The sequence below is a fragment of the Neovison vison genome, chromosome 1, assembly GCF_020171115.1.
Source record: "Neovison vison isolate M4711 chromosome 1, ASM_NN_V1, whole genome shotgun sequence".
NCBI classification, from domain to species: Eukaryota; Metazoa; Chordata; class Mammalia; order Carnivora; family Mustelidae; genus Neogale; species Neogale vison.
In genome coordinates this window covers 240,209,668-240,235,755 of record NC_058091.1, presented here as the reverse complement: position 1 = coordinate 240,235,755, position 26,088 = coordinate 240,209,668, and the positions used below count along the sequence as shown (strand labels likewise).

The 26,088-nt window shown below is 40.0% G+C and overlaps 1 protein-coding gene across 2 annotated transcripts in view; it reads left to right on the top strand.

Annotated features, from left to right (window-relative positions):
- Positions 1 to 26,088, top strand: part of CTNNA1 (catenin alpha 1) — a 319,319-nt gene that overhangs the window by 266,835 nt on the left and 26,396 nt on the right. For both annotated transcript variants that reach the window (XM_044226586.1, XM_044226594.1), the window contains exons 9-10: positions 13 to 165; positions 19,641 to 19,733. In XM_044226586.1, the coding sequence (XP_044082521.1) occupies positions 13 to 165; positions 19,641 to 19,733 (246 nt within the window). The remainder of the gene's footprint in view (positions 1 to 12; positions 166 to 19,640; positions 19,734 to 26,088) is intronic.

Genomic DNA, 26,088 nt, shown 5'->3' with positions numbered 1-26,088 from the left:
TTTATTTATTAGCTCCGCAAAGCTGTCATGGACCATGTTTCAGATTCATTCCTGGAAACCAATGTTCCACTTTTAGTATTGATTGAAGCTGCAAAGAATGGAAATGAGAAAGAAGTTAAGGAATATGCCCAAGTTTTCCGTGAACATGCCAACAAATTAATTGAGGTAAGTGTGTTAGCAGTTTCATTAATTGTAGGTAACTTGGTGGAGTATGGTGATTTTTTTAATCACAGTCTGTATAAGATGAAAGTCTTTTAGCATTACTTTACATCTTAGAATTTGGAGAAATTGCTTGGCTGCATCCTGGCAAATTATTTAACCTTTCTAAATTGCCATTTCTTTTCTGTAAAATGAGGATACTAATGATACCTGTTGGAGGAGGAATATTTTGAGATCTGAAAGAGATGAACTGTGTCAGCTGCTTAATTTTCTGCCTTAGACGTAGACTCAGTCCATTCATCATGTTTTAAAATTGAAGAAACATGCTGTTAATTGGTTACGTTTGTACAATAGAAATCTTCATGTAAATTGATTGTTTTGTAAGGTGACAAGAAAAAAAGAGAAGTAAATTGGTATTTAATTTCCAGGTAAGTTATGCTTGCTACTATCTTTTGTTTATTATATTGGAAAATATATTATGTTTAACTATTATTTTATTTTTAAAAATTGACACATAGAAGGCAGATACTCAAGTTATTTGATTTTGTAACTTAAATATAAAGCATCTAACATATGGAAAAGATATTCCATAGACCATTTGGGAAGTTGGTCATTGTGTAAGAATAGAAAATGGACCTTTTATGTAAAATGTGTGTCTTGTACATTTGAATTTATAGTGACATTAGGTCAGGTTAATGCCATAAAAATATTCCAAGGAAAACATCAGTAATCACATTAAATGCATTACTAATTTTACACTAGGTTTTCTTTGACCATTAAATGTATTTTGACCTGAATTGATTATGTATAAAATACATAGATCAGTCATTAATTTTCTTTCTTTCTTTCTCTCTCTCTCTCTCTCTTTTTTTTTTTTAATTCTAGTTAGTTAACACATAGTCCAGTATTTGTTTCAGGAGTAGAATTCAGGGATTCTTCAGTTACATACAACATGCATTGCTCATCATAACAAGTACCCTCTTTAATACTAATCACCCATCTCCCTCCCTCCCTCCCTCTACCAACCCTCAGTTTGTTTTCTGTCTTATTTAAGAGTCTCTTGGTTTCTTCCCCATCCCCCCCCCAGTCCCCTAATATGTTAATCTGTTTGTTTCCTAAATTCCACATATGAGTGAAATCATCTAGTATTTGTCATTATCTGACTGACTTCATTTAGCATAATACACTGTCGCTCCATCCATGTTGCAGATGGTAAGATTTCATTCTACCACATCTTTGTCCATTTCTCAGTCAATGGATATCTGGGTTCTTTCCATACTTTGGCTATTGTTGATATGCTGCTGTAAACATCAGGGTGCATGTACTCCTGTGTTTTTGTGTCCTTTGGGTGAATAATACCTGGTAGTGCAGTTGCTGGGTCATAGGGCAGTCCTGTTTTTAACTTTGGGGAAGCTCCATACTGTTTTCCTGAGTAGCTACACCAGTTTGCCTTCCCACCAACAGTTCAAGAGGGTTCCCCTTTCTGCATCTTCACCAGCACCTGTTTCTTAGGTTGTTAATTTTAGCCATTCTGACAGGTGTGACGTGGTATATCTCATCATGGTTTTGATTCATATTTCCCTAATGATGAGTGACGTTGAGCATCTTTTCACGTGTCAGTTAGCCATCTGGATGACTTCTTCTTTTTTTTTTTTTTTTAAAGATTTTATTTATTTATTTGAGAGAGAGAGAGTGTGAGAGAGAGCATGAGCGAGGAGAAGGTCAGAGAGCGAAGCAGACTCCCCATGGAGCTGGGAGCCTGATGTGGGACTCGATCCCGGGACTCCAGGATCACGCCCTGAGCCGAAGGCAGTCGTCCAACCAACTGCGCCACCCAGGCGTCCCAGGATGACTTCTTCTTACTATTTTTTTTAAAGATTTTATTTATTTGGGGGCGCCTGGGTGGCTTAGTGAGCTTAGTGGGTTAAAACCTCTGCCTTCCAGCTCAGGTCATGATCTCAGGGTCCTGGGATCGAGCCCCACATCGGCCTCTCTGCTCAGCAGGGAGCCTGCTTCCTCCTCTCTCTCTGCCTGCCTCTCTGCCTACTTGTGATCTCTGTCAAATAAATAAATAAATAAATAAATAAATAAATAAATCTTTAAAAAAAAAGATTTTATTTATTTGAGAGAACGCATTCTGGCTGGTGTGTGTGCAGGAGTTGGGGGAGGGGCAGGGCTGCATTTGGGAACCCTGGAATCATGACCTCTGAGCCAAAGGCATACACTTAACCGATCAAGCCACCCAGGTGTCCTTTCTTTTTATTATTTTTGAAGATTTTTGTTTTTAATAATTTATTTGCTAGAGAGTGGGAGAGTAGTAGAGGAAGAAGGAGAAGCACATTGCCTGCTGAGCGTGGACCTTTCTGTGGGCCCAATCCCAGGACCCCTGACCTGAGCTGAAGTCAGATGTTTAGCCTGACTAACCCACCCAGGCGCCCAAGCTATATCTGGATGTCTACTTTAGAAAAGTATCTGTTCATGTCTTCTCCCCATTTCTTAACTGGATTATTCATTTTTTGGGTGTTGAGTTTGATAAGCTCCTTACAGATCTTGGATCCTAAGCCTTTATCAGGTATGTCGTTTGCAGATATCTTCTCCCATTTGTAGGCTGCGTCTTAGTTTTGTTCATTGGTTTCCTTTGGTATCCAGAAGCTTCTTATTTTGATAAAATACCAGTAGTTCATTTTTGCTTTTGTTTCCTTTGCCTCTGGCGACGTGTCTAGTAAAAACTTGCTGCAGCCAAGGTCAAAGAGTTTGCTGCCTGTGTTCTCCTCTAGGATTTTGATGGTTTCCTGTCTCATATTTAGGTCTTCATCCATTCTGAATTTATTTTTGTGTCTGGTGTAAGAAAGTGGTCCCGTTTTGCCAACACCACTTGTTAAAGAGAATGTCTTTTTTCCCATTGTATATTCTATCCTGCTTTGTCAAAGATTAGTTGACCATATACCTGTGGGTCATAGGTCAGTCTTATATTCAAGTTAACGATTCATTTGGAATTAAAATCAGAAGAGTATCATTTTGTGTCTCCATTAAGCACAGTCTTGTTCGCTATATTCACATGGTAGCATGAGGTCTAACCTCCAAACCCTCCTTTAGGAAGCCAATCTCCTGTAAGTAGCCTACATATTAGAAAGTATGCTTGTAAAGCAGAAAGCAAGAACACTGTCTGCCCAAGGCCTAGGGTAACTGGTAGCGGCACAGGAAAGGGCTCATTGTAGTCCCTGAATCTCAGAGGGCAAGCCCTTGTCTCTAGTGCTGGAGGGCTTTTTATTTGGACCTGCTCTGTCAGCCTCGTCCAACACAACTGACACTTGCTAATGCAACCAGGCATGTGCAGATATGGTGCATTTTCCACCATATCTGGTGAATATGGTGTTTCTTGATAAGGGAATTGAAGTGTAGAGAGGTTAAGTTTCTTGGTAAGGGAATTGAGGCGTAGAGAGGTTAAGTAACTTGCCTAAGGTCCTCCAGCAGTGAGGGCTATGCCTTTTGAGCTTGCTAGCATAGTGGACAGTGGAAACATTATGTGGACCTGGTGGCTCTGTAGACCTTGCTTCAGGAGCATGTTTATGCTTCTACTTTTTATTTCATTCTGAACTTCACTAACCAAAGGCTCCTTTGAGTTTGGAGTTTGGTGTTCTCTATCACAACTCACTTTTGACCCCTATCTCACCCCTTTCACCCCACCATACTTATAAATGACATCCTTTTTATTGCTCAAGGCATAACTAAAGACTTTGTAGTATGACTCTGCAAACAGTTGAATTGCATTTATGGTAATAGAGATACTAGGGTATATAATTGCACATGTGCTTGAAAAGGAAATGAGTATTTAAAGTGTTGTAGAAGCCTAAAATTCTTGACTCAAGGCAGAACTTTATTCTTCAGTGACAAGGCTTCTCTACCCTGCACTTTTACATTATGATGAGCGCTGAACTAGTGAGGGCCTTGTTTTAAACAAAGGTGAAATACTTCATTTTGATTGTTGCTCTGAATCTCTTTACTTCTTTTAGTTGCATTAGTTCCCTTTTAAATTGGAGTAAATGTCAGCTGACTTTGGTTTTTGTGGCCTTTTGTAGTTTTTCCTGAGCGTTTAGGGAAAGTAAGAGTATGTGGGAAAGTTGAGTAGGGCTAGTGATATTAGCTGGAAAGGTGGGGCTCAGATTCTGCAGGCCCTGAGAATTCTGCCAGATCAGCTTGACTTTTTAAAATACTGCAGTAAAAAATAAGTAAGATAAAATGAAATACTGAAGTAAAATTCTGTGCTAACCATCTGCAGTTAGCATAGACCCCCCAGGTAAAAGGGCATGATCCCCAACAAGATTGCTCTCACTGTAGGTGCAAGCTGCCACAAGCTCTTCTCACCCCAGTGACTTGACATTTAGGAGTTCCCTGATCCTTCCTCACGTGATTGCTGCGATTCAAATGCCAGCTACAAGTTTGGAGGGTCCCCAGGCTGCCCACACTTCTGACCACTGGCTACAAATTTGGGGGCTTCCCTTGGCCCTCTTGAGGTCTGATAATGTGCTAGAACAACTCCTAGAACTCAGGACAGTGCATTCCTAGGGGCCCACCAGAGGTTACCTCATTAGCATAAACACTCAGAGTCATGTTGAATAACAAAGACATTCTTGTTATTAACTGAACTTAATGGAAGTTTCCTTTCAGGAAACTGAGACAAAGACTGGACATTCTTTATTATACAACACCTCCCCATCTTGAAGGAATGTGGGATACCTTTTTTTCAGGTAGATGGCCCTGCTGCCGTAAAGCCACATAGAATAGAAGAGGTAAGACAAGGCTGGTGTTTGTTTTCTGTAGCTTTACCGCATCCTGTGTGGCCATTTACCCGGTGACTTACTATTTTACTTACCTGGTTCTTGCATTGTTCTTTTCCCTGGAGGTTCTCCCCTTTGGGAACTAGGTTTTCTATTCTTCAGGAATTGGGTCCATCTCTTCACAGTGAGTGGGTTTTCTTTTCATAGAAACATAGATTCTCATTCTGGTTTGTAAATCCCCCTTCTTTGTAACATACATGCATTGTTATTTATATTTTCGTGGATTGCTTCTGTAGGGGGACTTTGCTAGGTTCTCTGGTTGTCAGTAAAGGGGAGCGCAATGTCCTTTTCTGGAGCTGCTGCTCTTTTTCTCTTTTTTTTTGTTTTACTGCCGTGCACATGTAAATTGAGAGGAGCTGTCAGTGTAAACACAAACCCAATTTCAAAGACGTGGTATGGGAAAAGAATGTACAACATCTCATTAGCTTTTTATATTGATTACATGTTAAAATGTAATAACTTGGGATTAAAAACAGTAAATTAGGGGCATCTGAGTGGCTCAGTCAGCTAAGTGTCTGCCTTTGGCTCAGATCATGATCCCAGGGTCCTGGGGTCAAGTCCCAGTCAGGCTCCATGCTCTCTCTTTCTCTCAAATAAATAGATAAAATGTTTTTAAAAAAGAAAGAGGAGTGCCTGGGTGGCTCAGTGGGTTAAAGCCTCTGGCTTCGGTGCAGGTCATGGTCCCAGGGTCCTGGGATCCAGCCCCACATCAGGTTCTCTCCTTAGCAGGGAGCCTGCTTCCCCCTCTCTCTGCCTGCCTCTCTGCCTACTTGTGATTTCTATCTGACAAATAAATAAATAAAATCTTAAAAAAAAAAAGAGAGAGAGAGAGAGAGAGTGAGGGAAGGGAGGAAGGAAATAAAACCTAGCAAATTACTTTTGCTTATTTCATCGTTTTTAGTGGCGACTCAAAATTTTTTAAATTCCAAGAACCTTATAGCTTGCCCCTAGAAATCATTCTCTTGATTGAACAATTCTTAGTATATAGTTGGCAGTTCAGCCTGTTTAGAATCCCCTTATTTTTATCTTGCTCTCTAAATTATTTGGATAAAACATGTCTACATTATTTCCTTACATCCTTTTCGGTAATTTCTGTGATCACTCTATTAATACTGGGATACCTATAGGAATCATAGTTTATATTCTTGTAAGCAGCTGGGAGATTCTGTTAATGTGTTAATTTTTCTGTTAAAATCTGTTAGTTTATCTGTTAAAATCTGTTAATTTTCCCCATAAATATTTGGGTGCTGCTGTATATATCATATCCATTCTGTGGGCTTAGATGCACTCCTTTCACATTAGATCCCTAAATCGGGTAGTCTGATTGTGGGTGTTAGAGGATGTGCTCTTCAGCACTGCAGTGAAGCCAGGCTTCTTCCCAGAACCATTTGGGGATGCTGTGAAATTGTTGTAGTAGGGATCCAGACCCAATGTAAAACTCTCATGAGTTAAGAGTTTGTCTGGGGTCACTCTGTGGCAACAGTACTCATTTGCTCATGCATTCATATCCCAATACTAGAGATGCTACAGGAGTTTCTGAAAGCATCCCTATGGAGGAGGTACCTGAGGAGGAAAAAAAGTGCCAGTTTAGGTAGGTGTGGTTTAGGGATACTGCCATTTAAAAATGCAGCTTTTAAAAATATTATAAAAATGAGTTCATTTTAGATAATTTGGAAAATAAAAGCACAAAGAAAAAGGAGTAACATTTTGGAGTAGATTTATACATAATTTATGTGTGGGTTGACTTTTTAAAAAAATATACAAAATGGATACACTGATTTATTTTTTGAGGTAAATGATATCGTAATTTGTTATGATGTAATGTGTTTTCCTCCTGCTTGCGATATCAGAGCCATTTTATTGTGTTATGAAGTAGTCATCTGTAGCATTTCTGTTGATTGCATAGTGGTCCATTTATTTAACTAATCCCCTACCACTGGATATTAGGTTATTTAGATTGTTTTAGTCTTTCATTATGACATATAATGTTTTCATAAACAGCCTTGTTTTTTATTTTCCATTTTTCTGGGTGGTTTTTATTCCACCCAGTTTTTTAAGCCAAAATTAATAGGAGTCATCCTTAATTTTTCTTCTTCACCTCATGTTCCCTATTTAATCTATAAGTTCTCATATCTTTATCTTTCTTTATTCCACGGTCATTTCCCTAGTCCGAGCCATCATGTCTCACTGGACTTCTGCCACTGCCTCCCTGCTGGTTTTTGTGCTTGCACTCTTGTCCCTCTCTAGTCTCTTTTTGTAGAGCAGCCAACATGACCCCTTTAAATCAGATCACATCATTTCTTTGCTTCAGGACCCGTTCAACTGTGGCTTTCTAGGCACACTTGAGATAAAATCCTAAAACGTGCATTCTTCTGCTGCTGCTGCTTCTTTAAGATTTATTTATTTACAAAGAGAGAGAGTGTGCGTGTGTGCACACGAGTGGGAGCAGGGGGGAAGGGACAGAGGCAGAGGGAGAGAAAGAATCTTACACAGGTTCCACGCTGACTATAGAGCCCGATGTGGGGCTCGATCTCATGACCTGAGACCATGACCTGAGTGGGATCCAAGAGTCAGGCGCTTAAGCGACTGAGCCACCCAAGTGCCCCACATTCTTAACTGTGGTCTATAAGGTATGCTGCCTGCCTTTCGATCTGCTTCTGGTTTTTCTCTTTTTTTTGTGGTCTGTTGCACCCACCCCTTTTAAAAAAATCTTCTGCATTAACACCTGGGTAGTGTTACTGTACCGTAGCTGCTCCTTGGCTTTAGATGCACTCTGCTCACATGTGATCACTAAACTGGGTATTAGAAAATATGCTCTTCAGCACTGAGGTGAACCTAGACATGTCAGCACTCCCTCAGCCCTCTGCCTGGAATTTTCTGTCCACTTATCCTCTCACCCTGTCTTTTGTTCACATATTTCCTCTGCATAGAGGCTCTCATGGATCCCTCATCCCCCCCATTCCAACTTCCACCATTTTTTTAACCCAATTGCTTATTTTTTAGCCTCTGTAACATTTTTCACTCTTTGAAATTATTAGGTCTGTTTCGTTTTCTTATTTCTCTGTTCTCCACCTCACACTCTAATAGAATGTTAAGTTTGTTGAGAACATGGGCCTAGAACAGTGCCTGAAACTTAGTAGGTACTCACTAACTACTACATAAATGAATGAATACTAGTTCTCAGGTAATAAACAGTAAAGTTGCTCAACTTTCAGAACCCTGGACCACCGCCCCCCAGGATTCTCATTCCCTGGTCTCAGGACTAGACCTTGAGAAATTCAGAGCTGTATATTATGACTCAACATCATGGATATTGAGCCTGAGTATTTGTAATGTTTATACAAAAGAGCATCACAATGCATCATTCTTTATAATGTGTACATGAAGGGATGAATTGTAAGATTTTGGGGGATACGAAGATAAAGGGGAAAATTTGGAAACTTTTCAACGATGAGGTAACTTGATTTGAGAAATATTTTTGTTTGTTAGCTAGAAAGCCACAGTTGAATGGGTCCTGAAACATTTGGAAAACCTATAGCAGGGGGCTCAGTTGGTTGGACATCTGTCTTCAGCTCAGGTCTTGATCCTAGCATCCTGGGATTGAGCCCCACATTGGACTTCCTCTTCAGTGGGGAGTCTGCTTCTCCCTCTCCCACTGCCGGCTGCTCAACGTGCTTGTGCGGGCTCCTCTCTCTCTCTCTCGCGCTCTCTCTCTCTCTCTCTCTCTCTCGCTGTCTCAAATAAATAAATAAAATCTCAAAACAATAAAAATGTTAAAAAAAAGAAACCCAGTTTCTTTTCTGCAGTTGAGGGAGGAAAAAAATTGTGATTGATTCTTATGACAGATATAGTGTTCTGGTATGTCCCAGTCATTGTTCTAGGCATTAGGGAGGTAGTAATGAATGGAACAAAAATCCTCACCCCCATAAGAGTTATGTTCTACTAGAGAGCGAGAAAGACAATCAAAATAATTTATATAGTCTGTTTATTTTGTATAATGTGATACAAATGATGCTGAGATGATATGTGAAAAAAGTTATCCATTTTATCAGCATTTTAAATGGAAGCTGAGCTAAAACTGTTTAAGTAGCGTTTAAATACATGACCAAAATAAAATTGGAGCAGATGTGTTGGCACTTGCTAACTTGGTTTTTGGAAGTCTTATTTATTGCTTTAATAGAAACATTTTCTTTCCAGACCATGTAAAATAGTATAAAAAGGTTATGCTTTAATTTGGGGTGTCATGTAAAGTTGCTTCAAATATATAAATAGTTTCTGAGTGGTATTAGGGATAACACACACTTAAAAATGGAAGCCTTTTGTGGTGCCTTCTTTGGATATCACATTATGGAAATACAAGATTGGTTTAAAGAATAGAAACCATATACTGACTCTTAAGGTTTTTCCAGTCTCTCTGTGTGCACACAGTCAGTGTCTGGAAGGATGTTTAGGGCTGGCTGCCAATTGGATACTCACTCAGTTATACTCTGTTTTATTTGAAAAAGCAAATAATGGAGTGTTTGCGGTGAAGTTGTTCTTGACTTCTTTTCTCAGGTTTTGGCTAGGACCTCTGCCTATCTCATATCACATTTGTCAGTGGAATCCATTACCACAAGGTATTGAAGTCCCTTTTTTTATGCGAAAGGTGCATAGAGGTGTGTTCCCAAGGTCACTGAGTTAGGGACCAAGAGAGCTGAGGGTGGTGAGCTGGATGATGCTTCTTTTCACCATATTCTGCTCTACCTCATAGCACTGAGGGCTTTTCATCTTGTTATGAGAGGGCAAGGCTCTGCTTCTGGGTGATGATAACACCTTTTATACTTGACTCTTTCTCCATATCAGGTTAATGATTTCCGTATATTTCTCTTCAATTTAAAGTGTATTGAGGTAAAAAAAAATTTTTTTTTGTCAGAAATATTAACCTTTTTGTCAATAATGCAACACCCATGTGTCCTTTTTTAATTGCTTCATTCTTTGCCTAGCTCCTTTGGCTGTGAGCAGCCTAATAACTAAGGAGCAATGTTTTCCCTTTTAATTTTGCTTTCTTCTGAGTTCTTTTTCAATTTCATAAATTAAGAGTGAAATCGGGAAAATGCCATTCATGAAATCTTACCTATAAAAAACTATCCCTTTCCCCTCAACCCCAGACATTGCATTAAAATGGGTCTCTTAATATAACAAACTTGCTACAGTGAGATACATCTTGTTCATTGTTTTGTGTATTAACCAAAAAGTAGGGTCCCTGGGTGTCTCAGTCAGTTAAATGTCTCCCTTCCACTCAGGTCATGATCCCAGGGTCCTGGAATCAGGTCCAGCATTGGACCCCTACTCACTAGGGAGCCTGATTCTCCCTCTGCCTCCTCCTCCTCTCTCTGTCTCTCTGTCTCTCTCTCTCAAAAATGGATGAATAAAATCTTAAAAAAACTAGCCAATAAGTAAATGTAATTGGTATACTTTTGAGTTGGATTATCACTGCTTGTTGCACTGCCCTGTGCACTATCCATACCCCAAAGTATTTCCCATTATCTAGGACTTTATTGGCTTGAAATGTATATTTTTACTGCAGATTGAATGATCTGCATTATTACTTATGTTCTGTGGTTTAGCTGATAATGCGCAGTAAAGTAGCCTTGAAGAAAGCTCTGTGAGGAGTATTTGAATAGAATACTAACCTTATATGATCCACCTGTGACATCTTCAGCATTTTCTCAGTGCTTCTGTATAATACTGTAGACTGAAATTCTTGTAAATAGCAAATTAAATGAAGCTTCAGTTTTCTAGGACTGTAGCATGTTTAAAGAAGTTGGTGTTCTTGGGGGGAATGCTGACTTTGGATTCCAAAAGAATTTACTAAGCCTATTGAGCTTGGTCTTCCCACATTTTCAAAGTTCTGCAAGTTCATAAGCGTGAGTCTGCAAAACAGAAGTGTCTTGTGTGTACTATTTTAACACCTCATACCCCAAACTAGTGTTTTTTGCTGAACTTAACTACGTAGTCAGATTTTGGAATGGTCTAGAGAAGACCTTGTTCTCAAGAAACATCAATATTCTTTTCTCTTGGAACATTGATAGGAATGACAAAGGAAGCACGCCCAATCTTCATCCTGCTCCCGAAGAGTATAGGACTTCCTGTTTGCTCCTCAGTAGAGCTGATGAGCTAATGTTTAGGCAGACACCCTATCTGTACTGATTATTCAGTATTCAGTTAGATAGAAATAGGGAACTTTAGTGGTCCATTTGATAACCAAGTAAATGGAAATGATTATTGTATCATTTGGGTGGTGATTTACAATGAAAGCCTTTTTTTTTTAAAGATTTTATTTATTTATTTATTTATTTAACAGAGAGAGAGAGAGAGAGAGAGAAATATCACAATTAGGCAGACAAGCAGAGGGGGAGTTTAATTAATTTTAATTAATCTAGTTAAGTCATAATTAATGACTGAGCCACCCAGGTGCCCTCCTTTCTTTTTTAAAATATTGTACAATCTTTGTTTATGTTTTAAATGTATTTTTTTTTAAAAAGATTTTATTTAGTTATTTGACAGAGAAAGATCACAAGTAGACAGAGAGGCAGGCAGAGAGAGAGAGGGAAGCAAGCTTGCTGCTGAGCAGAGAGCCCGATGCGGGGCTCGATCCCAGGACCCTGAGATCATGACCTGAGCCGAAGGCAGCGGCTTAACCCACTGAGCCACCCAGGTGCCCCTTAAATGTATTTTATAAAGATACTCAGTTTAGCAGGGTTTTTTTTTTCCCAGTTAATTAGAGAGTTTTGTACATACACATTTCATTACCGTTACAACATGTGGATTCATTTTTAACATTGCATTTTGTTCTTTTCTTCTTTACCTTCTGTTTCCATCCCTCCTTCTCTGTTTCTGATTATCTTTCCTCTTTTGGATTGATTGAGTCCTCTCATCTCCTATTTTTATCCCTTCTTGTTTGGAAGTTGTAAACTCTGTTTTATTAGTAGTAACTGTGGATATTAGAGCATGCATGTTTAACTCAGAGGTTGAGGTTAATCAGTATCTTTTTCTCTTCTGAAACAAGGTCAGAATCTTAGAATGCTTCCACTTCCATCATTCTCCAACTTAAATATCACTGTTGTCCAATACTTTGGTTAAGTTTTAGCCCCATTAGTGTTGCTGTATTCATTTTTTCAACTTTGCTTAAATTGACCTGAGACATAATTTTCATTGCTTCTCATTACTTCTTGCATGTTTTTAAACCCTCCGTCTGGAATTACTTCCCTTTTTCCTGAAGCATTTTTCTTATAAACTGCTTTAAGTTGGGGTAGGGAAGTTCTTTCTGGAGTAAATGCTCTTAGGTTGTTTTTGGTTTTGTTTGTCTTAATGTCTTTATTGTGCGCCAAATCTAGGAAAAATAATTTCATTGAGTGTACAGTCCTAGGATGATCTCTCCATGTCTGCTCCCCTGCCAAGTGATTTGAAGGTACTTTTTCCCCGTTTCTGGCTTCTGGTTGTTGCTCTTGAGAAGTCAGCATTCAGTCTCACTGAGCTTACTTTTTGTGAATAATTTGTATTAACTTTGTGGCTGTTTTAAAAATCTTATCTTTGTTGTTGTAAAGCTTCACTGTATTATGTCCAGGTATGGATTTCTTTTTATTCACCCTGCTTAAAATTGGTCTTCTCAAATGTAAAATTTATATTTCCTTCACTCTGAAAATTGTTTAACCAAAATCTCTTTCACTATTGCTCCATTCCCATTCTCTGTGTTTCCTTCTGTATCCTTCAGAGTTGAATAGTAGTCTCTTTCAGTCTAATTGCACATCTCTTGTTTTTTGTGTATGGTTTCCTTATCATGACAATCTCTTGGTTTTTCTGAATAACTTCTTCAGTTTAACTTTATAGGTTAGTAATTTTCTTTCCATCAGTATTTAGTCAGTATTACTCTAGACTTCTAGAAGGTGTGGAAGTTACTAATTTTCTCTTGAAGTTCTACTTTGATCCTTCTCCAGTATGCCTGGTCTTTTTTTTTTTTTTTTCCAATTTTTTATTTTTTATAAACATATATTTTTATCCCCAGGGGTACAGGTCTGAATCGCCAGGTTTACACACTTCACAACATTCACCATAGCACATACCCTCCCCAGTGTCCATAACCCTACCTCCTCTCCCAACGCCCCTCCCCCCAGCAACCCTCAGTTTGTTTTATGAGATTAAGAGTCACTTATGGTTTGTCTCCCTCCCGATCCCATCTTGTTTCATTTATTCTTCTCATACCCCCTTAACCCCCCATGTTGCATCTCCACTTCCTCATATCAGGGAGATCATATAATAGTTGTCTTTCTCCGACTGACTTATTTCGCTAAGCACTATACCCTCTAGTTCCATCCACGTCGTCGCAAATGGCAAGATTTCATTTCTTTTGATGGCTGCATAGTATTCCATTGTTTATATATACCACATCTTCTTTATCCATTCATCTGTTGATGGACATCTAGGTTCTTTCCATAGTTTGGCTATTGTAGACTTTGCTGCTATAAACATTCAGGTGCATGTGCCCCTTCGGATCACTACCCTTTGTATCTTTAGGGCAGATACCCAGTAGTGCAATTGCTGGGTCATAGGGTAGCTCTATTTTCAACGCTTTTTTTTCCCAGTTACTACTTCTATTCTTTTTTTTTTTTTTTTAATTTTTTTATAAACTATATAATATATTTTTATCCCCCGGGGCACAGGTATGTGAATCGCCAGGTTTACACACTTCACAGCACTCACCATAGCACATACTCTCCCCAATGTCCATAACCCCATCCCCTTTCTCCCAACCCCCCTCCCCCCAGCAACCCTCAGTTTGTTTTGCGAGATTAAGAGTCACTTACGGTTTGTCTTATTTTCAACATTTTGAGGAACCTCCATGCTGTTTTCCAGAGTGGTTGCACTAGCTTGCATTCCCACCAACAGTGTAGGAGGGTTCCCCTTTCTCCGCATCCTCGCCAACATCTGTCATTTCCTGACTTGTTAATTTTAGCCATTTTGACTGGTGTGAGGTGATATCTCATTGTGGTTTTGATTTGTATTTCCCTGATGCCGAGTGATGTGGAGCATTTTTTCATGTGTCTGTTGGCCATCTGGATGTCTTCTTTGCAGAAATGTCTGTTCATGTCTTCTGCCCATTTCTTGATTGGATTATTTGTTCTTTGGGTGTTGAGTTTGCTAAGTTCTTTATAGATTTTGGACACTAACCCTTTATCTGATATGTCCTTTGCAAATATCTTCTCCCATTCTGTCAGTTGTCTCTTGGTTTTGTTAACTGTTTCCTTTGCTGTGCAAAAGCTTTTGATCTTGATGAAATCCCAGTAATTCATTTTTGCCCTTGCTTCCCTTGCCTTTGGCGATGTTCCTAAAAAGATGTTGCTGCGGCTGAGGTCGAAGAGGTTGCTGCCTGTGTTCTCCTCAAGGATTTGAATGGATTCCTTTCTCACATTGAGGTCTTTTATCCATTTTGAGTCTATTTTCATGTGTGGTGTAAGGAAATGGTCCAATTTCATTTTTCTGCATGTGGCTGTCCAATTTTCCCAACACCATTTATTGAAGAGGCTGTCTTTTTTCCATTGGACATTCTTTCCTGCTTTGTCAAAGATTTGTTGACCATAGAGTTGAGGGTCTATTTCTGGGCTCTCTGTTCTGTTCCATTGATCTATGTGTCTGTTTTTGTGCCAGCACCATACTGTCTTGATGATGACAGCTTTGTAATAGAGCTTGAAGTCTGGAATTGTGATGCCACCAACTTTGGCTTTCTTTTTCAATATTCCTTTGGCTATTCAGGGTTTTTTCTGGTTCCATATAAATTTTAAGATTATTTGTTCCATTGTCTGGTCATTTTTAGTGTATTTTTCCTTTGTATACTTTCTTTTATTTCTGTTAACATAAGAAACACTTTTTAATACTCTGGTTTTGGTCATTTGAGTATCTGCCTTCATTATGGATCTGATACACAATTGTTTTGCTTACTCCTGCCCAAGATAGCTTATCTCCTTGGGTACTTCTGCACTTTTTATTGTAAATTCATATGAATTTATTTTAAATTCATATGAAAATTCTTTGAGGCCTGGGTTTAAGTTATCTTCCATCTAGATGGAAATATAAATGGAAAATTCCCATTTATATTTGTTTCTCCTAGTTGCTTAAGCATATCACTAATATATAACTAGATCAGAGGCATTTACCTTCTGAGGGCAGTGGTGTTGTTGGTCCACTAAAAACTCTAATTCTGATCACACAATGGCCCATACTCTATTTCTCTATTCCCCACCCTTGTATAAACACTATTTTCAGTGCTTTCGTTTTCCTCTTTGAATTTTTGCTTTCTCATATCTAGCCTCTGATAATTTTCCTTAATTAATTACCTGGTTGGCTCTGCCTTAACAACAAAATTTTTGAGGTATAAATTACAGACTGTAAAATTTCACCTTCACCCCTTTTAACTATACAAGTCAGTGAATTTTTTTCTTTTTCTTTTTTCTTTTTTTTTTTTACTAAATTTATGGAAGTATGCAGCCATTACCACAATCCAATTTGGAATTTTTCTATCACCCATGCACGCTTCATTTTTTGGTAGCTTATCCTCTGTTCCATCATTATTTCCCTTGTAGATTTGGGAGTAAATGGTAGAAATTTGAGTGGTTCTGAAATTTATATGATGTGCAGTTGGGACTACTTAATGCATGGCAGACTTGGAAAGTTGAGTTATTGTTATTTTTTTCCCCTTTTTTGAGAGTTCAGACTCAGCCATTTTAAAGAGGAAAATTCAGGTGGTTGCTTGATGAAAAGCCTCAATGGCAAGTAATTGTTAGGTTTTGAACTTTCTCCTCTTCAGCATTATGATTGTGGTATCACTATGGACTTAAAAGCTGCCTTTTCCAAATTTCTTCTCACTTGTTTTACTCTGACAAAGTGGGTGTAGGCTGTTGGGTCATTAATAAATGATTAATTTATTACCAAGAACAAAAAGAAATCTTAATTTATTCACACGGTCCAGAGTAAGGGGCAGTGGCGCAACTTAGCCAAATATCAGTGAGAAGCAGTTACTCATGACAGTGGGGACAACTTGAGCTTGAGTTTAAGCAAATTTCAACTTCACTTAAAGTCATCAACACATGTTATAATAGAGAAAATACTGTCTAAATGGGGTATTTTTCCACTAGGGAACTTCATAAATTTTACTCCAGAAAAGAAAATCTAGTATAAAGGTAGGGTTTTCCTAAATGTTTGAAAAGTCTTTTCTGCAATGTGCAGATGTCATATTTGTTGACTGATATAGCCTGGCTTTGAGATTTTTTTCTTTCTCCACAGCACAGATTGTTACTGCACTACTCCTGAAACTAGCAAAAATCCAGAGCTGCCTTTTTTTTTTTTTTTTTTTTTAATTTAAAATCAGGGAGTTGCTGGTTTTTTGAAATGTTCTGCTCTTCTGTGAGGTCCAAATTTAAAGCAGTGTAGGGATCAGCCATGCAAGAGGCCTTCATGATTTCAAAGCTAGTGGTCATAGTGTCAGTTTTAGCCCACTTCTTGGATTAGCAGGAATGAAAGACAAAGTTGTTAATACACAAGTTACCGGGCGCCTGGGTGGCTCAGTGGGTTAAGCCGCTGCCTTCGGCTCAGGTCATGATCTCAGGGTCCTGGGATCGAGTCCTGCATCGGGCTCTCTGCTCAGCAGGGAGCCTGCTTCCCTCTCTCTCTCTCTGCCTGCCTCTCTGTCTACTTGTAATCTCTCTCTGTCAAATAAATAAATAAAATCTTTAAAAAAAAAAATACACAAGTTACTATGATGGCAGAGATGCAGTCATTTATTCTCAGCACAAATCTAGAGGTACTGTGCAGCACTCTACCAGGATCTCTACAAGCGAGCTGCTCTGAGTATTTTTAATTCAAACTTCCAAATCTTCTTCAGTCTCAGAATCAGTTGTTCTCCCAAATTTTTAGAGCCCCAGGAGACATTTAGAAAGCCCATCCTCTCACTCTCAGCTTTCACTGTCTTCAAGCCTGGCACTAGTATATGAGGTTAGCCTCTCAGCTTCTCAGAGAGCTATGGTTGAGATGTTGCATTTGCACATTTGTCATTGTTAGAAGTGAGTAGCCCTGTCCCTGGAGGGTGAATAGAAGCTCATTCATCTGGAGAAGACTGTCAGTGACAGGCGCCCGCTTCTTCCTCCTCAGCTAGGCAGGGTGGCCTCCTGAAACAGGCAGTGTACTCATGTAGAGCATAACTGCTTCAGCAGTACATCAGAAAGCATCTCAAGTAATGTTTTAAAAGAAAGAACAAGTCTTCCATAACCTTTATTTTGTTCAGTGTTGTATCAGGAAACAGGAAAGATGATTTACAGAAGTTACCCATTTCAGCCTCAGCCACACACCGTCCTCAGGTGTCTGATCTGCAGTAGGTGATAGTTTACATAATCTTTGCATCTTAATTTAATTGTTTTTCTAGTTTTTACAGATTCATAAAATTGGAGAGTACAAATTGAAATAAAATTTGACTAGACAGTAGAAGATAGAAACACAGTGAGACCTTCCTGAATTTAACACTTGGCTGGCCTCCCAGATGGCAGGAGTGGGGCAAGGGTGCTAGGTCTTAGTATGCTCACCTCACCAGGAATCTTTGTTAGTCCCAAACTACTAATTCAGTGATGAACCTCAAATTTTATATTTGTTTTTCAAAGTACCTTCTTAAAGAATTGAAGCAGTGGGAGTTACAGATTCATGAACACATCTGATTTAAGCTTTTTCCTTCACTGTAGCCTCATCAATTCTACATTTGAGGGATTATGTTTTTTAGGAGTTTTGTATTCTATAAAATATAGTTTTGGTCATATTTTGCAATAATTTTTTAAGAGAGGGAGAAAATGGAGGGAGGGGCAGAAGGATTCTCTCTCTAGAGAATCTTAAGCAGACTCTGCTCCAAGCACTTAGCCCAACTTGGGGCTCCATCTCACAACCCTGAAATCATGATCTAAGCCAGAATCAAGTGTCAGATGCTTAACTGGCTGAGTCACCTGGGTAACCCTGCAGTAACTTGAAACAAACTAATAGAAGTCTACAGTCAACTCTAGCTATGTATTATGATCATGAAGACCAGTGTCTCTTTGCCCAGATCCAGAAGATACTAGAAAGTGGAATTGTAATCTTTAGGGGGAGTATAAATGGGATTTCTTTCTTTTTTTTTTTTTTTAAGATTTTATTTATTTATTTGAGAGAGAGAGAGACAGCGAGAGAGAGCACGAGCGAGGAGAAGGTCAGAGAGCCCGATGCGGGACTCGATCCCGGGACTCCAGGATCACGCCCTGAGCCGAAGGCAGTCGTCCAACCAACTGAGCCACCCAGGCGTCCCTAAATGGGATTTCTTTATGGGATTTTGAAGTCCCCGAACATTAAGGATCTGACTTAAATTTTCACTTCCTTACATGTTATATTTTAAATTGCATGTTAGTTCTTTTGTTTCTTATGGTTAGGATTCTGATAGCAGTCTTACAGAAAGCTGTTAATCCCTAACCATACTACTGCAAACAACTGCCGTAATAATATGTAATTTTTCTTATGCCTTTATGTGCTTATGTTGGGTGGAGGAGTGAAAATCAAAGGTTATTGCCCTTGCCCTTGTTTACTCTGGCATTTAAGCTCCCAGAAAGTGCCTCTGATATTCAGCTGCCTACGCCTTTGTCATTCATAACTCAATTTGCAACTGGGGGAAAGATGTGTCTTAGCACTGTGTATTCATTTGGTCCTTGGCATTGCTAATGGTATTGGCAAGCCTGTTCATTTAGAAACAGGGGTAAGTGATCACGGCCCTCACAGTTGCTCCAGAGCAGCCTTTTCAGCCCCAGCGGTCCGCAGAAGAGCTAGTATGACACAGCCTGGAAAGGTGGTTTCTGGATACATGAGTAGTGTCACAGAGATACTCAGATAGGGAAGGATAGGATTTTATTTCAAATGAGGCGGTACCGTTCAGGAAAGAGGCCAGCTGTCAGTGCTTTCAAGAACCCACTCAAAGGACAGTTCTGCTCTTAACCGTGGAACATCAGCCCTGTTACTTTGTACGCTTCTGAGGAAGATGGCCTTGGGCACATCTTGATGTTGTCTTAATACTATTTCCTTATTTGAAAAATAGCTTTATGTTCAAGTAAAACTCCTTTTGGCTTAGTAAGCATCCATTCACCCGTCACATGAGAATAGCAACTCAGAATCTCTATTTATTTTCTTCAAGAACAGCTGCATAGTATATTTTTATTTGAGGATACCAACTATTCTTTCCCGATGCCCTTGGTTCGTTAGCTTTTCTCATGTTGTCCGCACCACGAGAACCTCTTTCTGAAGCTGCTGTTCAGGCAGATTTGAGCACATGTAAAACCTTGAGTTACACGCCTTGAAATCTTTAAGCTTCTGCCACCAGCTTAAAGTGTGGCCTTTGTTACAGGTATGTACAATTGCACAATTGCACAGAGATTTTTAAAAAATCTGTTTGTCCTCTGAAGTACGTAATCAATCTGTGAGAAATAAAACACCATTGGTGCTCTTGGCGTGTGTTCTGTAGAAGATCAGGGCTGGGAGTAGGTATACATGTGTTTTCTTCAGACTTCAGAAGAAAAATCTTCAAAGATCTTTTTATGGTGTTCCTTCTCCTAGGTTGCCAACTTGGCCTGTTCCATCTCAAACAATGAAGAAGGTGTAAAACTTGTTCGAATGTCAGCAAGCCAGCTTGAAGCCCTCTGTCCTCAGGTAAGGTATGACTGGGAATGTTTATGGTACCACCCAACTGGATTTCAGTTAGGGTGAAAATGAGGGTTTTTTGTTTGTTTTGTTTTGTTTTTAGGACTTTACATTGAAGTCTTAGGGTACAAAACACTGATCTAGAATTCATGTAGTTGGAGAAATTTGTGTTTAACTTCAAGTGACATTTCCCTGGGGCATCACATGTTACTGTCCTCTTGCCCTTCATTAAAAATGCATAGTGTCTTTTAATCACTGGCAAATGGAAGGGGTAGTGACCACACTATGTGATCTGCACACTCCTTGAGAGAGGGCCATTTGTAACATTTGGCAGTCCCACAGTTAGGGTAGGTGCCTCGTGAGCCTGACTCTAAAAACAGCCATCCGCCTGTGCTCCTCCTTAATGCCTGGGATTTGGATCTCTGTGTTGGAGGGAACAAGAGTCAAGAGCTAGAATCGTTACTCTGTAATGTCCTAAAGTACATCCTGATACAGATATTAATAATGTAATTCAGCCAGCTACTGAATTAAAAGCTTGAGAACTTTTCTCCATTTATAATGGCATATTGGAAGACTGGCGATTAGGCTAGGTTAAGCATCTGGAAAAAGACTTAGAAGCATATAGAAGAACAGTAACTTTGTTAAATGCCCATTGTGTTGCCTGCCTCCTGTGAGGGGAGCACTGTCTGTGCCTGAAGCTCTTTGACAGCCACAGGTGTTCTTAAGCAGTATAAGTGCTGTTTCCCATGGAAGACGCTGCCTCTGATTTTCTACATAGAGACTGCCTTATTGGCATACTCTGAGGATTTACATTCACTCTCGAGATGTCCTGCCAGATGGCAGTGGCCACAGATAGAAGGAAACAAAACAGAGGAACTGGAGTAACAGGAGACAGGTCCCAGGAATGAAGTTTCTGTGTTAGTTCTGCAGCCAGTATTAAAATATGTTGAGGTCTTGTTTATCTAAACAATTCGTGATACTCAGGATAGGCCTCCATGGTAAGTAATTCCTGGTTGTTTATCTGGGATCCTGACTGGTGCACAGGTTAGTTAGGGAATTTGTTCTTTCTTCTCCTCTTACCCATGTGGATGTAATGTGCCAATGAGAGTTGCTTTGTCTAAACAGTAGTGTGATGGGCCACGAAGTAAATCCATGCTATGGGATGGACATCTCCACAGTTTTAATCCCGTTGTGAAATCTGGTGGGAATCTGGTAACTATAAAGATAGAAGCACAGTGGATTCGGTCACATGTAGAAAGTTCATGATGACCAAATTTTATGAAGTAAATTTAAAGTAGATTTCTAAGATTTGGCCTCTTTTCCTCAAGTTTGCCATTTTACCCTATCAGCACTTTGTTTTTAATGTCTTTAGTTCTCCATTTGGTTTTGAAATGCTTCAAAAGTGACAATGCTTTCACATATCAGCTGAAACAGATGGTAACATACGCTGATCACACCTACCAAGATTATTTATATAAATGATCTTAACGCCTAGGAGAAAAACCACTTGGAGAGTCTAGTAGATCTAATGAAACGATGGTGTGCATAAATCATGTGTGGCTGGGCTGTGGTGTGCTAGTTTGCGTTTGTTATCAAGATCATTGCTTCTCTCTTGGGTAGTTTCCTTTCTTCTACTAGGACACACCCTCAAGGGAAGTAGGCCTAGAACAGTGCCCAGACCACACTTGGTATGCTTTTATCCAGAACACACATGGATAAAAGCATTTATCTAGGGGGCACCTGGGTGGCTCAGTGGGTTAAGTCTCTGCCTTCGGCTCAGGTCATGATCTCAGGGTTCTGGCATCGAGCCCCACATCAGGCTCTCTGCTCAGCAGGGAGCCTGCTTCCTTCTCTCTCTCTGCCTGCCTTTCTGCCTACTTGTGATCTCTATCTGTCAAAATAAATAAAATTAAAAAAAAAAAACTTAAAAAAACATTTCTCTAGGTGTGTTTCTTCTCTCTTAGACCCTGGCCTAGGCTCATTTCTACTCATCCTCAGAAGCCAGGCTGAGCAGGCTCCTTGAGGCAAATGGAGCTGACATTTGCAGGCATGACAGTGACAGACTGAGTACTATGTGGTGTTTCTACACGAGGCAGGGCACTTCCACTCCAGACCATTGTTGCCAGGTTCTTTCTTTTTAATTTTAATTTTAATTTTTAATTTTTTTAAAAAAGATTTTATTTGACAGAGATCGCAAGTAGGCAGAGAGGCAGACAGAGAAGGCGGGGAGGGAAAGCAGGCTCCCTGCTGAGCAGAGAGCCCAATGCGGGGCTCAATCCCAGAACCCTGGGATCATGACCTGAGCCGAAGGCAGAGGCTTTAACACCTGAACCACCCAGGCGCCCCTATTTTTTTTAATTTTTGAAAGGATTTTATTGACATGTTTGTCAGAGAGAGAGAGAGCACAAGCAGGGAGAGTGGCAGGCAGAGGGAGAGGGAGAAGCAGGCTTCCTGCTGAGCAGGGAACCCCATGCGGGACTCGATTCCAGGACCCTGCGATCATGACCCAAGCTGAAGGCAGATGCCCAACTGACTGAGCCACCCAGGTGCTGCTCCTTTTGTTATTTTTATTTATTATTTCTAAAAATGATTTTGTTTATTTGAGAGAGAGAGAAGGCATGAGTAGGACAGAGAGAGGGTGAGAAGCAGATTTCCCGCCAAGCGGTGAGTCCAAAGTGGGGCTTGCATCAAGATCATGACCTGAGCTGAAGGCAGACGCTTAACTGACTGAGTCACCCAGGCATCCCTCCTTTCATTATTACTATTATTTAAGATTTTATCTATTTATTTGACACAGAGAAAAACAGCAAGAGAGGGAACACAAGCAGGGGGAGTGGGGGAGAGAGAAGCAGGCTCACCGTTGAGCAGGGAGCCTGATGTGATACGGGGCTTGATCCCAGGACCGTGGGATCATGACCTGAGCCACCCAGGCGCCCCCTCCTTTCCTTAGTTTTAAAGAGAAGTCAGCAATTCAGATTTATTTCTCAGGTCTCCTTTTTAAATGATAGGTAACTAATGAAAAAGTTTTGAAAATCTTGGAGTATTGTCAACTCTTCTGGGACTGCATCTGGCTTACTCTGGCCCATGTATTGCATGCCCAAAGGGCCTCTTCTTCAAAGATGCAGGTGGCCATCCCTCTGGGGAGGAAGGCCTTCAGTGGAGCCTTTTCTTTTTTTTTTTTTTTTTTTTTTTTTAAGATTTTATTTATTTATCAGAGAGAGAGGGAGAGCAAGCGAGCACAGGCAGACAGAATGGCAGACAGAAGCAGAGGGAGAAGCAGGCCCCCTGCTGAGCAAGGAGCCCAATGCAGGACTCGATCCCAGGACGCTGGGATCATGACCTGAGCCGAAGGCAGCTGCCCAACCAACTGAGCCACCCAGGCGTCCCCAGTGGAGCCTTTTCTTTACTCTTCATCCTTATTTGGGCAGTGAACTCTAGCACAAGGGCCCTAGCGCTGAGGTGTTCCTTTCTATAGTCACTGGTTTATGGATAAACAGAGTCTAGGCAAGTTAATCAACTAGGCGAGGTAGTTCACCAGGAGTTTAAGATGGGGTTTTTATTAGAGTGTATCTTTCTTTGTGGTGAGGCTGCTGTCGGTATCTGGCCCCAGGATGGAGTACCTTGTGAGGCATTTCCAGGCTGTTTTTTGTGCCTCACACATAGGCTCTCGCATTTAGGAATCAGGTCCCTGTGCTGGGGATGCCCTCCTTGTGTAACTTCCCTGGGGGCTGCTTTTCTCTGGCCCCCACGTGCAGTTTACAGTTGGTTCCTAGACCTTATTTTTCTTTCTAAAGGGGTAGATGATAGATGGAGCCTCTAGAGGTGCTTTCCTCCCCCACTTTTCAGTCCACCCAAGGGCAAATTAACTTTTGGAAAGGGGAGCTAATCTGAAGTACTCACTTCTTAGCATCTAAATAACATTAAGTTCAAATATTTGAGATTAATTAAAGTTGAGGAGGAAGTAACCTGAAAGTGGCTTTTTTTCATTGCTTGGGGGATTAAAAAAATGCACCTGCATTTTTTGCTGATCTGCTATTGTAAGAAACGAAGTAGGTCTCCGCCTGCACTGCCTTCTACTCTGTGGCTGCACTCTCTCTTCATCAGGAGCAAGACCTGCTTCCATCTGAACACAGAGCCCTAATCTCACATGCTTTTATAAGGAAAAAGCCCAGCTGTTTTGAGGAAAGGTCTCAGTCTGTACCCCACATATCTTTGACATGTCTTGTTTGTGAAGGCTCCCAAGTCTTAGTTCATGGTAGCTGCTTAACATATTTCACTTGTTAGTTCGCTTATTGCTGGCTAGGGGGAACAAAAAGGAAAAAGCAAAAGAAGAATGTTTCTGACAATTGAGTCTTTAAAATTGTAGGAAGGCATTTTGGAGATGATCTCACTTAATATTTTATTTTTCTTACTTCATTTGCAAGAATAAGCATTGTACATTTAGGTTAATACAGATCTGGCCCTTTAATAATTCATAGAGCCTGGTTTTAATGTGTGGCCTTTCTTGGAAATCTACAAAAGGTTGAATTAAGTATTTGAAGCCAATGTTTATCTGCATTTCTTTCTTTATCTTTCTTGTACTTCTCACTAACTAGAGAAATAACTTCTAAAATTGCTTATTCTTTCTTGTGCCTCCTTAGATCTATCTTCCATATTGCTGCTTTTCCCTTTGTGCTTCTGGGAATGCTGATCATTTTTGTGGCTGACAGGCTTAACAGGCATCAAATAAGCACAAACCCACACAGGCCTGGCCTATCGTGGTGAGAAAATATATAGCTCTTAAAGGAGCATTCAAGGCATACAGGCCACGGTACCGTGACCTCAGCTCTCACTCATCTATTATTTCACAATGAGAGGACCATCTGTCTTTGAACCAGCTCATTCTTCCACTTTTGATATTGTCTAATCTTTTCTTTCAAAGCATTTTCACAGAGGACCTTGAAGGACATGCTTCTGACTAAGTTTCTGTCCCTTTCCCGCCCCCATCCCACTTCCACTCACTCTGACAGGGCTGTGCAGTAACAGGCCACCAGAGGGGCTGCACTCTCCTTGTAGGGCTTGGGCTTGTGTTTGGATACTGGTCTCTTCTCTTTCCTCATAGAATCTGATTTCCATATCCTAACATTTGGAGAGTGTTTCCTTCTCTTCTGTTTTCTTGAAGTCTGTGTAATAGGTATTATTAGTCCTTTAAATGTTGGGGATCATTTACCAATGAAGTCTTTTGACCTATAGTTTTCTGTGTAGGAAGGTTTTTAACAATTCAGTTTCTGTTACAGATTCAAATTCATGGCTGTTTCTTCTTGAGTGAGGTTTGGTAATTTATGTTGCATCAGTTACTACTCTGTTTTTCTTTTCACTTGCTTTGTGTTTAATTTGCCCTTCTTTCTCTAGTTTCTGAAGTTCAAAACATTGAGGTAATTGATTTGATAGGTTCTTTTCTAATGTCACACTTAAACATTTAATGCTATAAATTTGTCTTAAAGCACTGCTTTGCTGCATCCTACAAATTCTAATGTGTGTGTTAGATAGTACGGGAAGGTCAGGAAAGATGTCACTGAGAATGTGATTTAGAAGCATAGACCTGGAGGAGATGACCCAGCAAGCCATGGAGAGTATCTGAGGGGAGAGCACTGCAGATAGAGTGAACAGCAAACGCAGAGGCTTTGAGGAAGGGGGTGAAATGAGTTCATGTGGTTTAGGGTCTTTTAGGGCCATGGTAAGGCCTTTGGCTCTTTACTCTGAGTGACATGGGAAGCCATTGAAGGATTTTGAATACAGGATTGACATGATTTAACTTAGGTTTGAACACAGTCTCCATGACTTTTGTCGGGAGGGATAAAAGCAGAAATACTCCTCAGGAGACTGTGTTAAGTAGAATAATCTCTTCTTCCCCTCTACCAAAAATGCTCATTTCCTAAAAACCTATGAATGTGTTACCTTTTATGGCAGAGGGACTTTTCAAAGGTTTTTAAAAAAAAAAACAAAAAAAAACAAACAAACACTTAAGAATCTTTATCTAGTTAGATTACCCAGGTGGCTCCCCAGTATAATCACAGGGGTCCTAATACACAAAGAGGCAAAGGTTTCAGCATGGAGAAGATACTGTGAGTGTGGAAGAAGGAGTTGGAGTGATGTGGCCACAAGCAGAGGAATGTGGGCATCCTCCAGGAGTAGGACTGGGTTCCCCCCAAGAGCCTCTAAAATGAAGAGGTCTGCTGAACTTTTATTTTAGCTGTCTAAGATCCAAGTTAGACTTCTGACATCCAGAACTTTAAGATAATACATTTTTGTGTTGTTTTAAACTAAACTACTTTGATAACAGTATGTTATAGCAACAATAGGAAAGCAAAACAGAAGCTGCAGT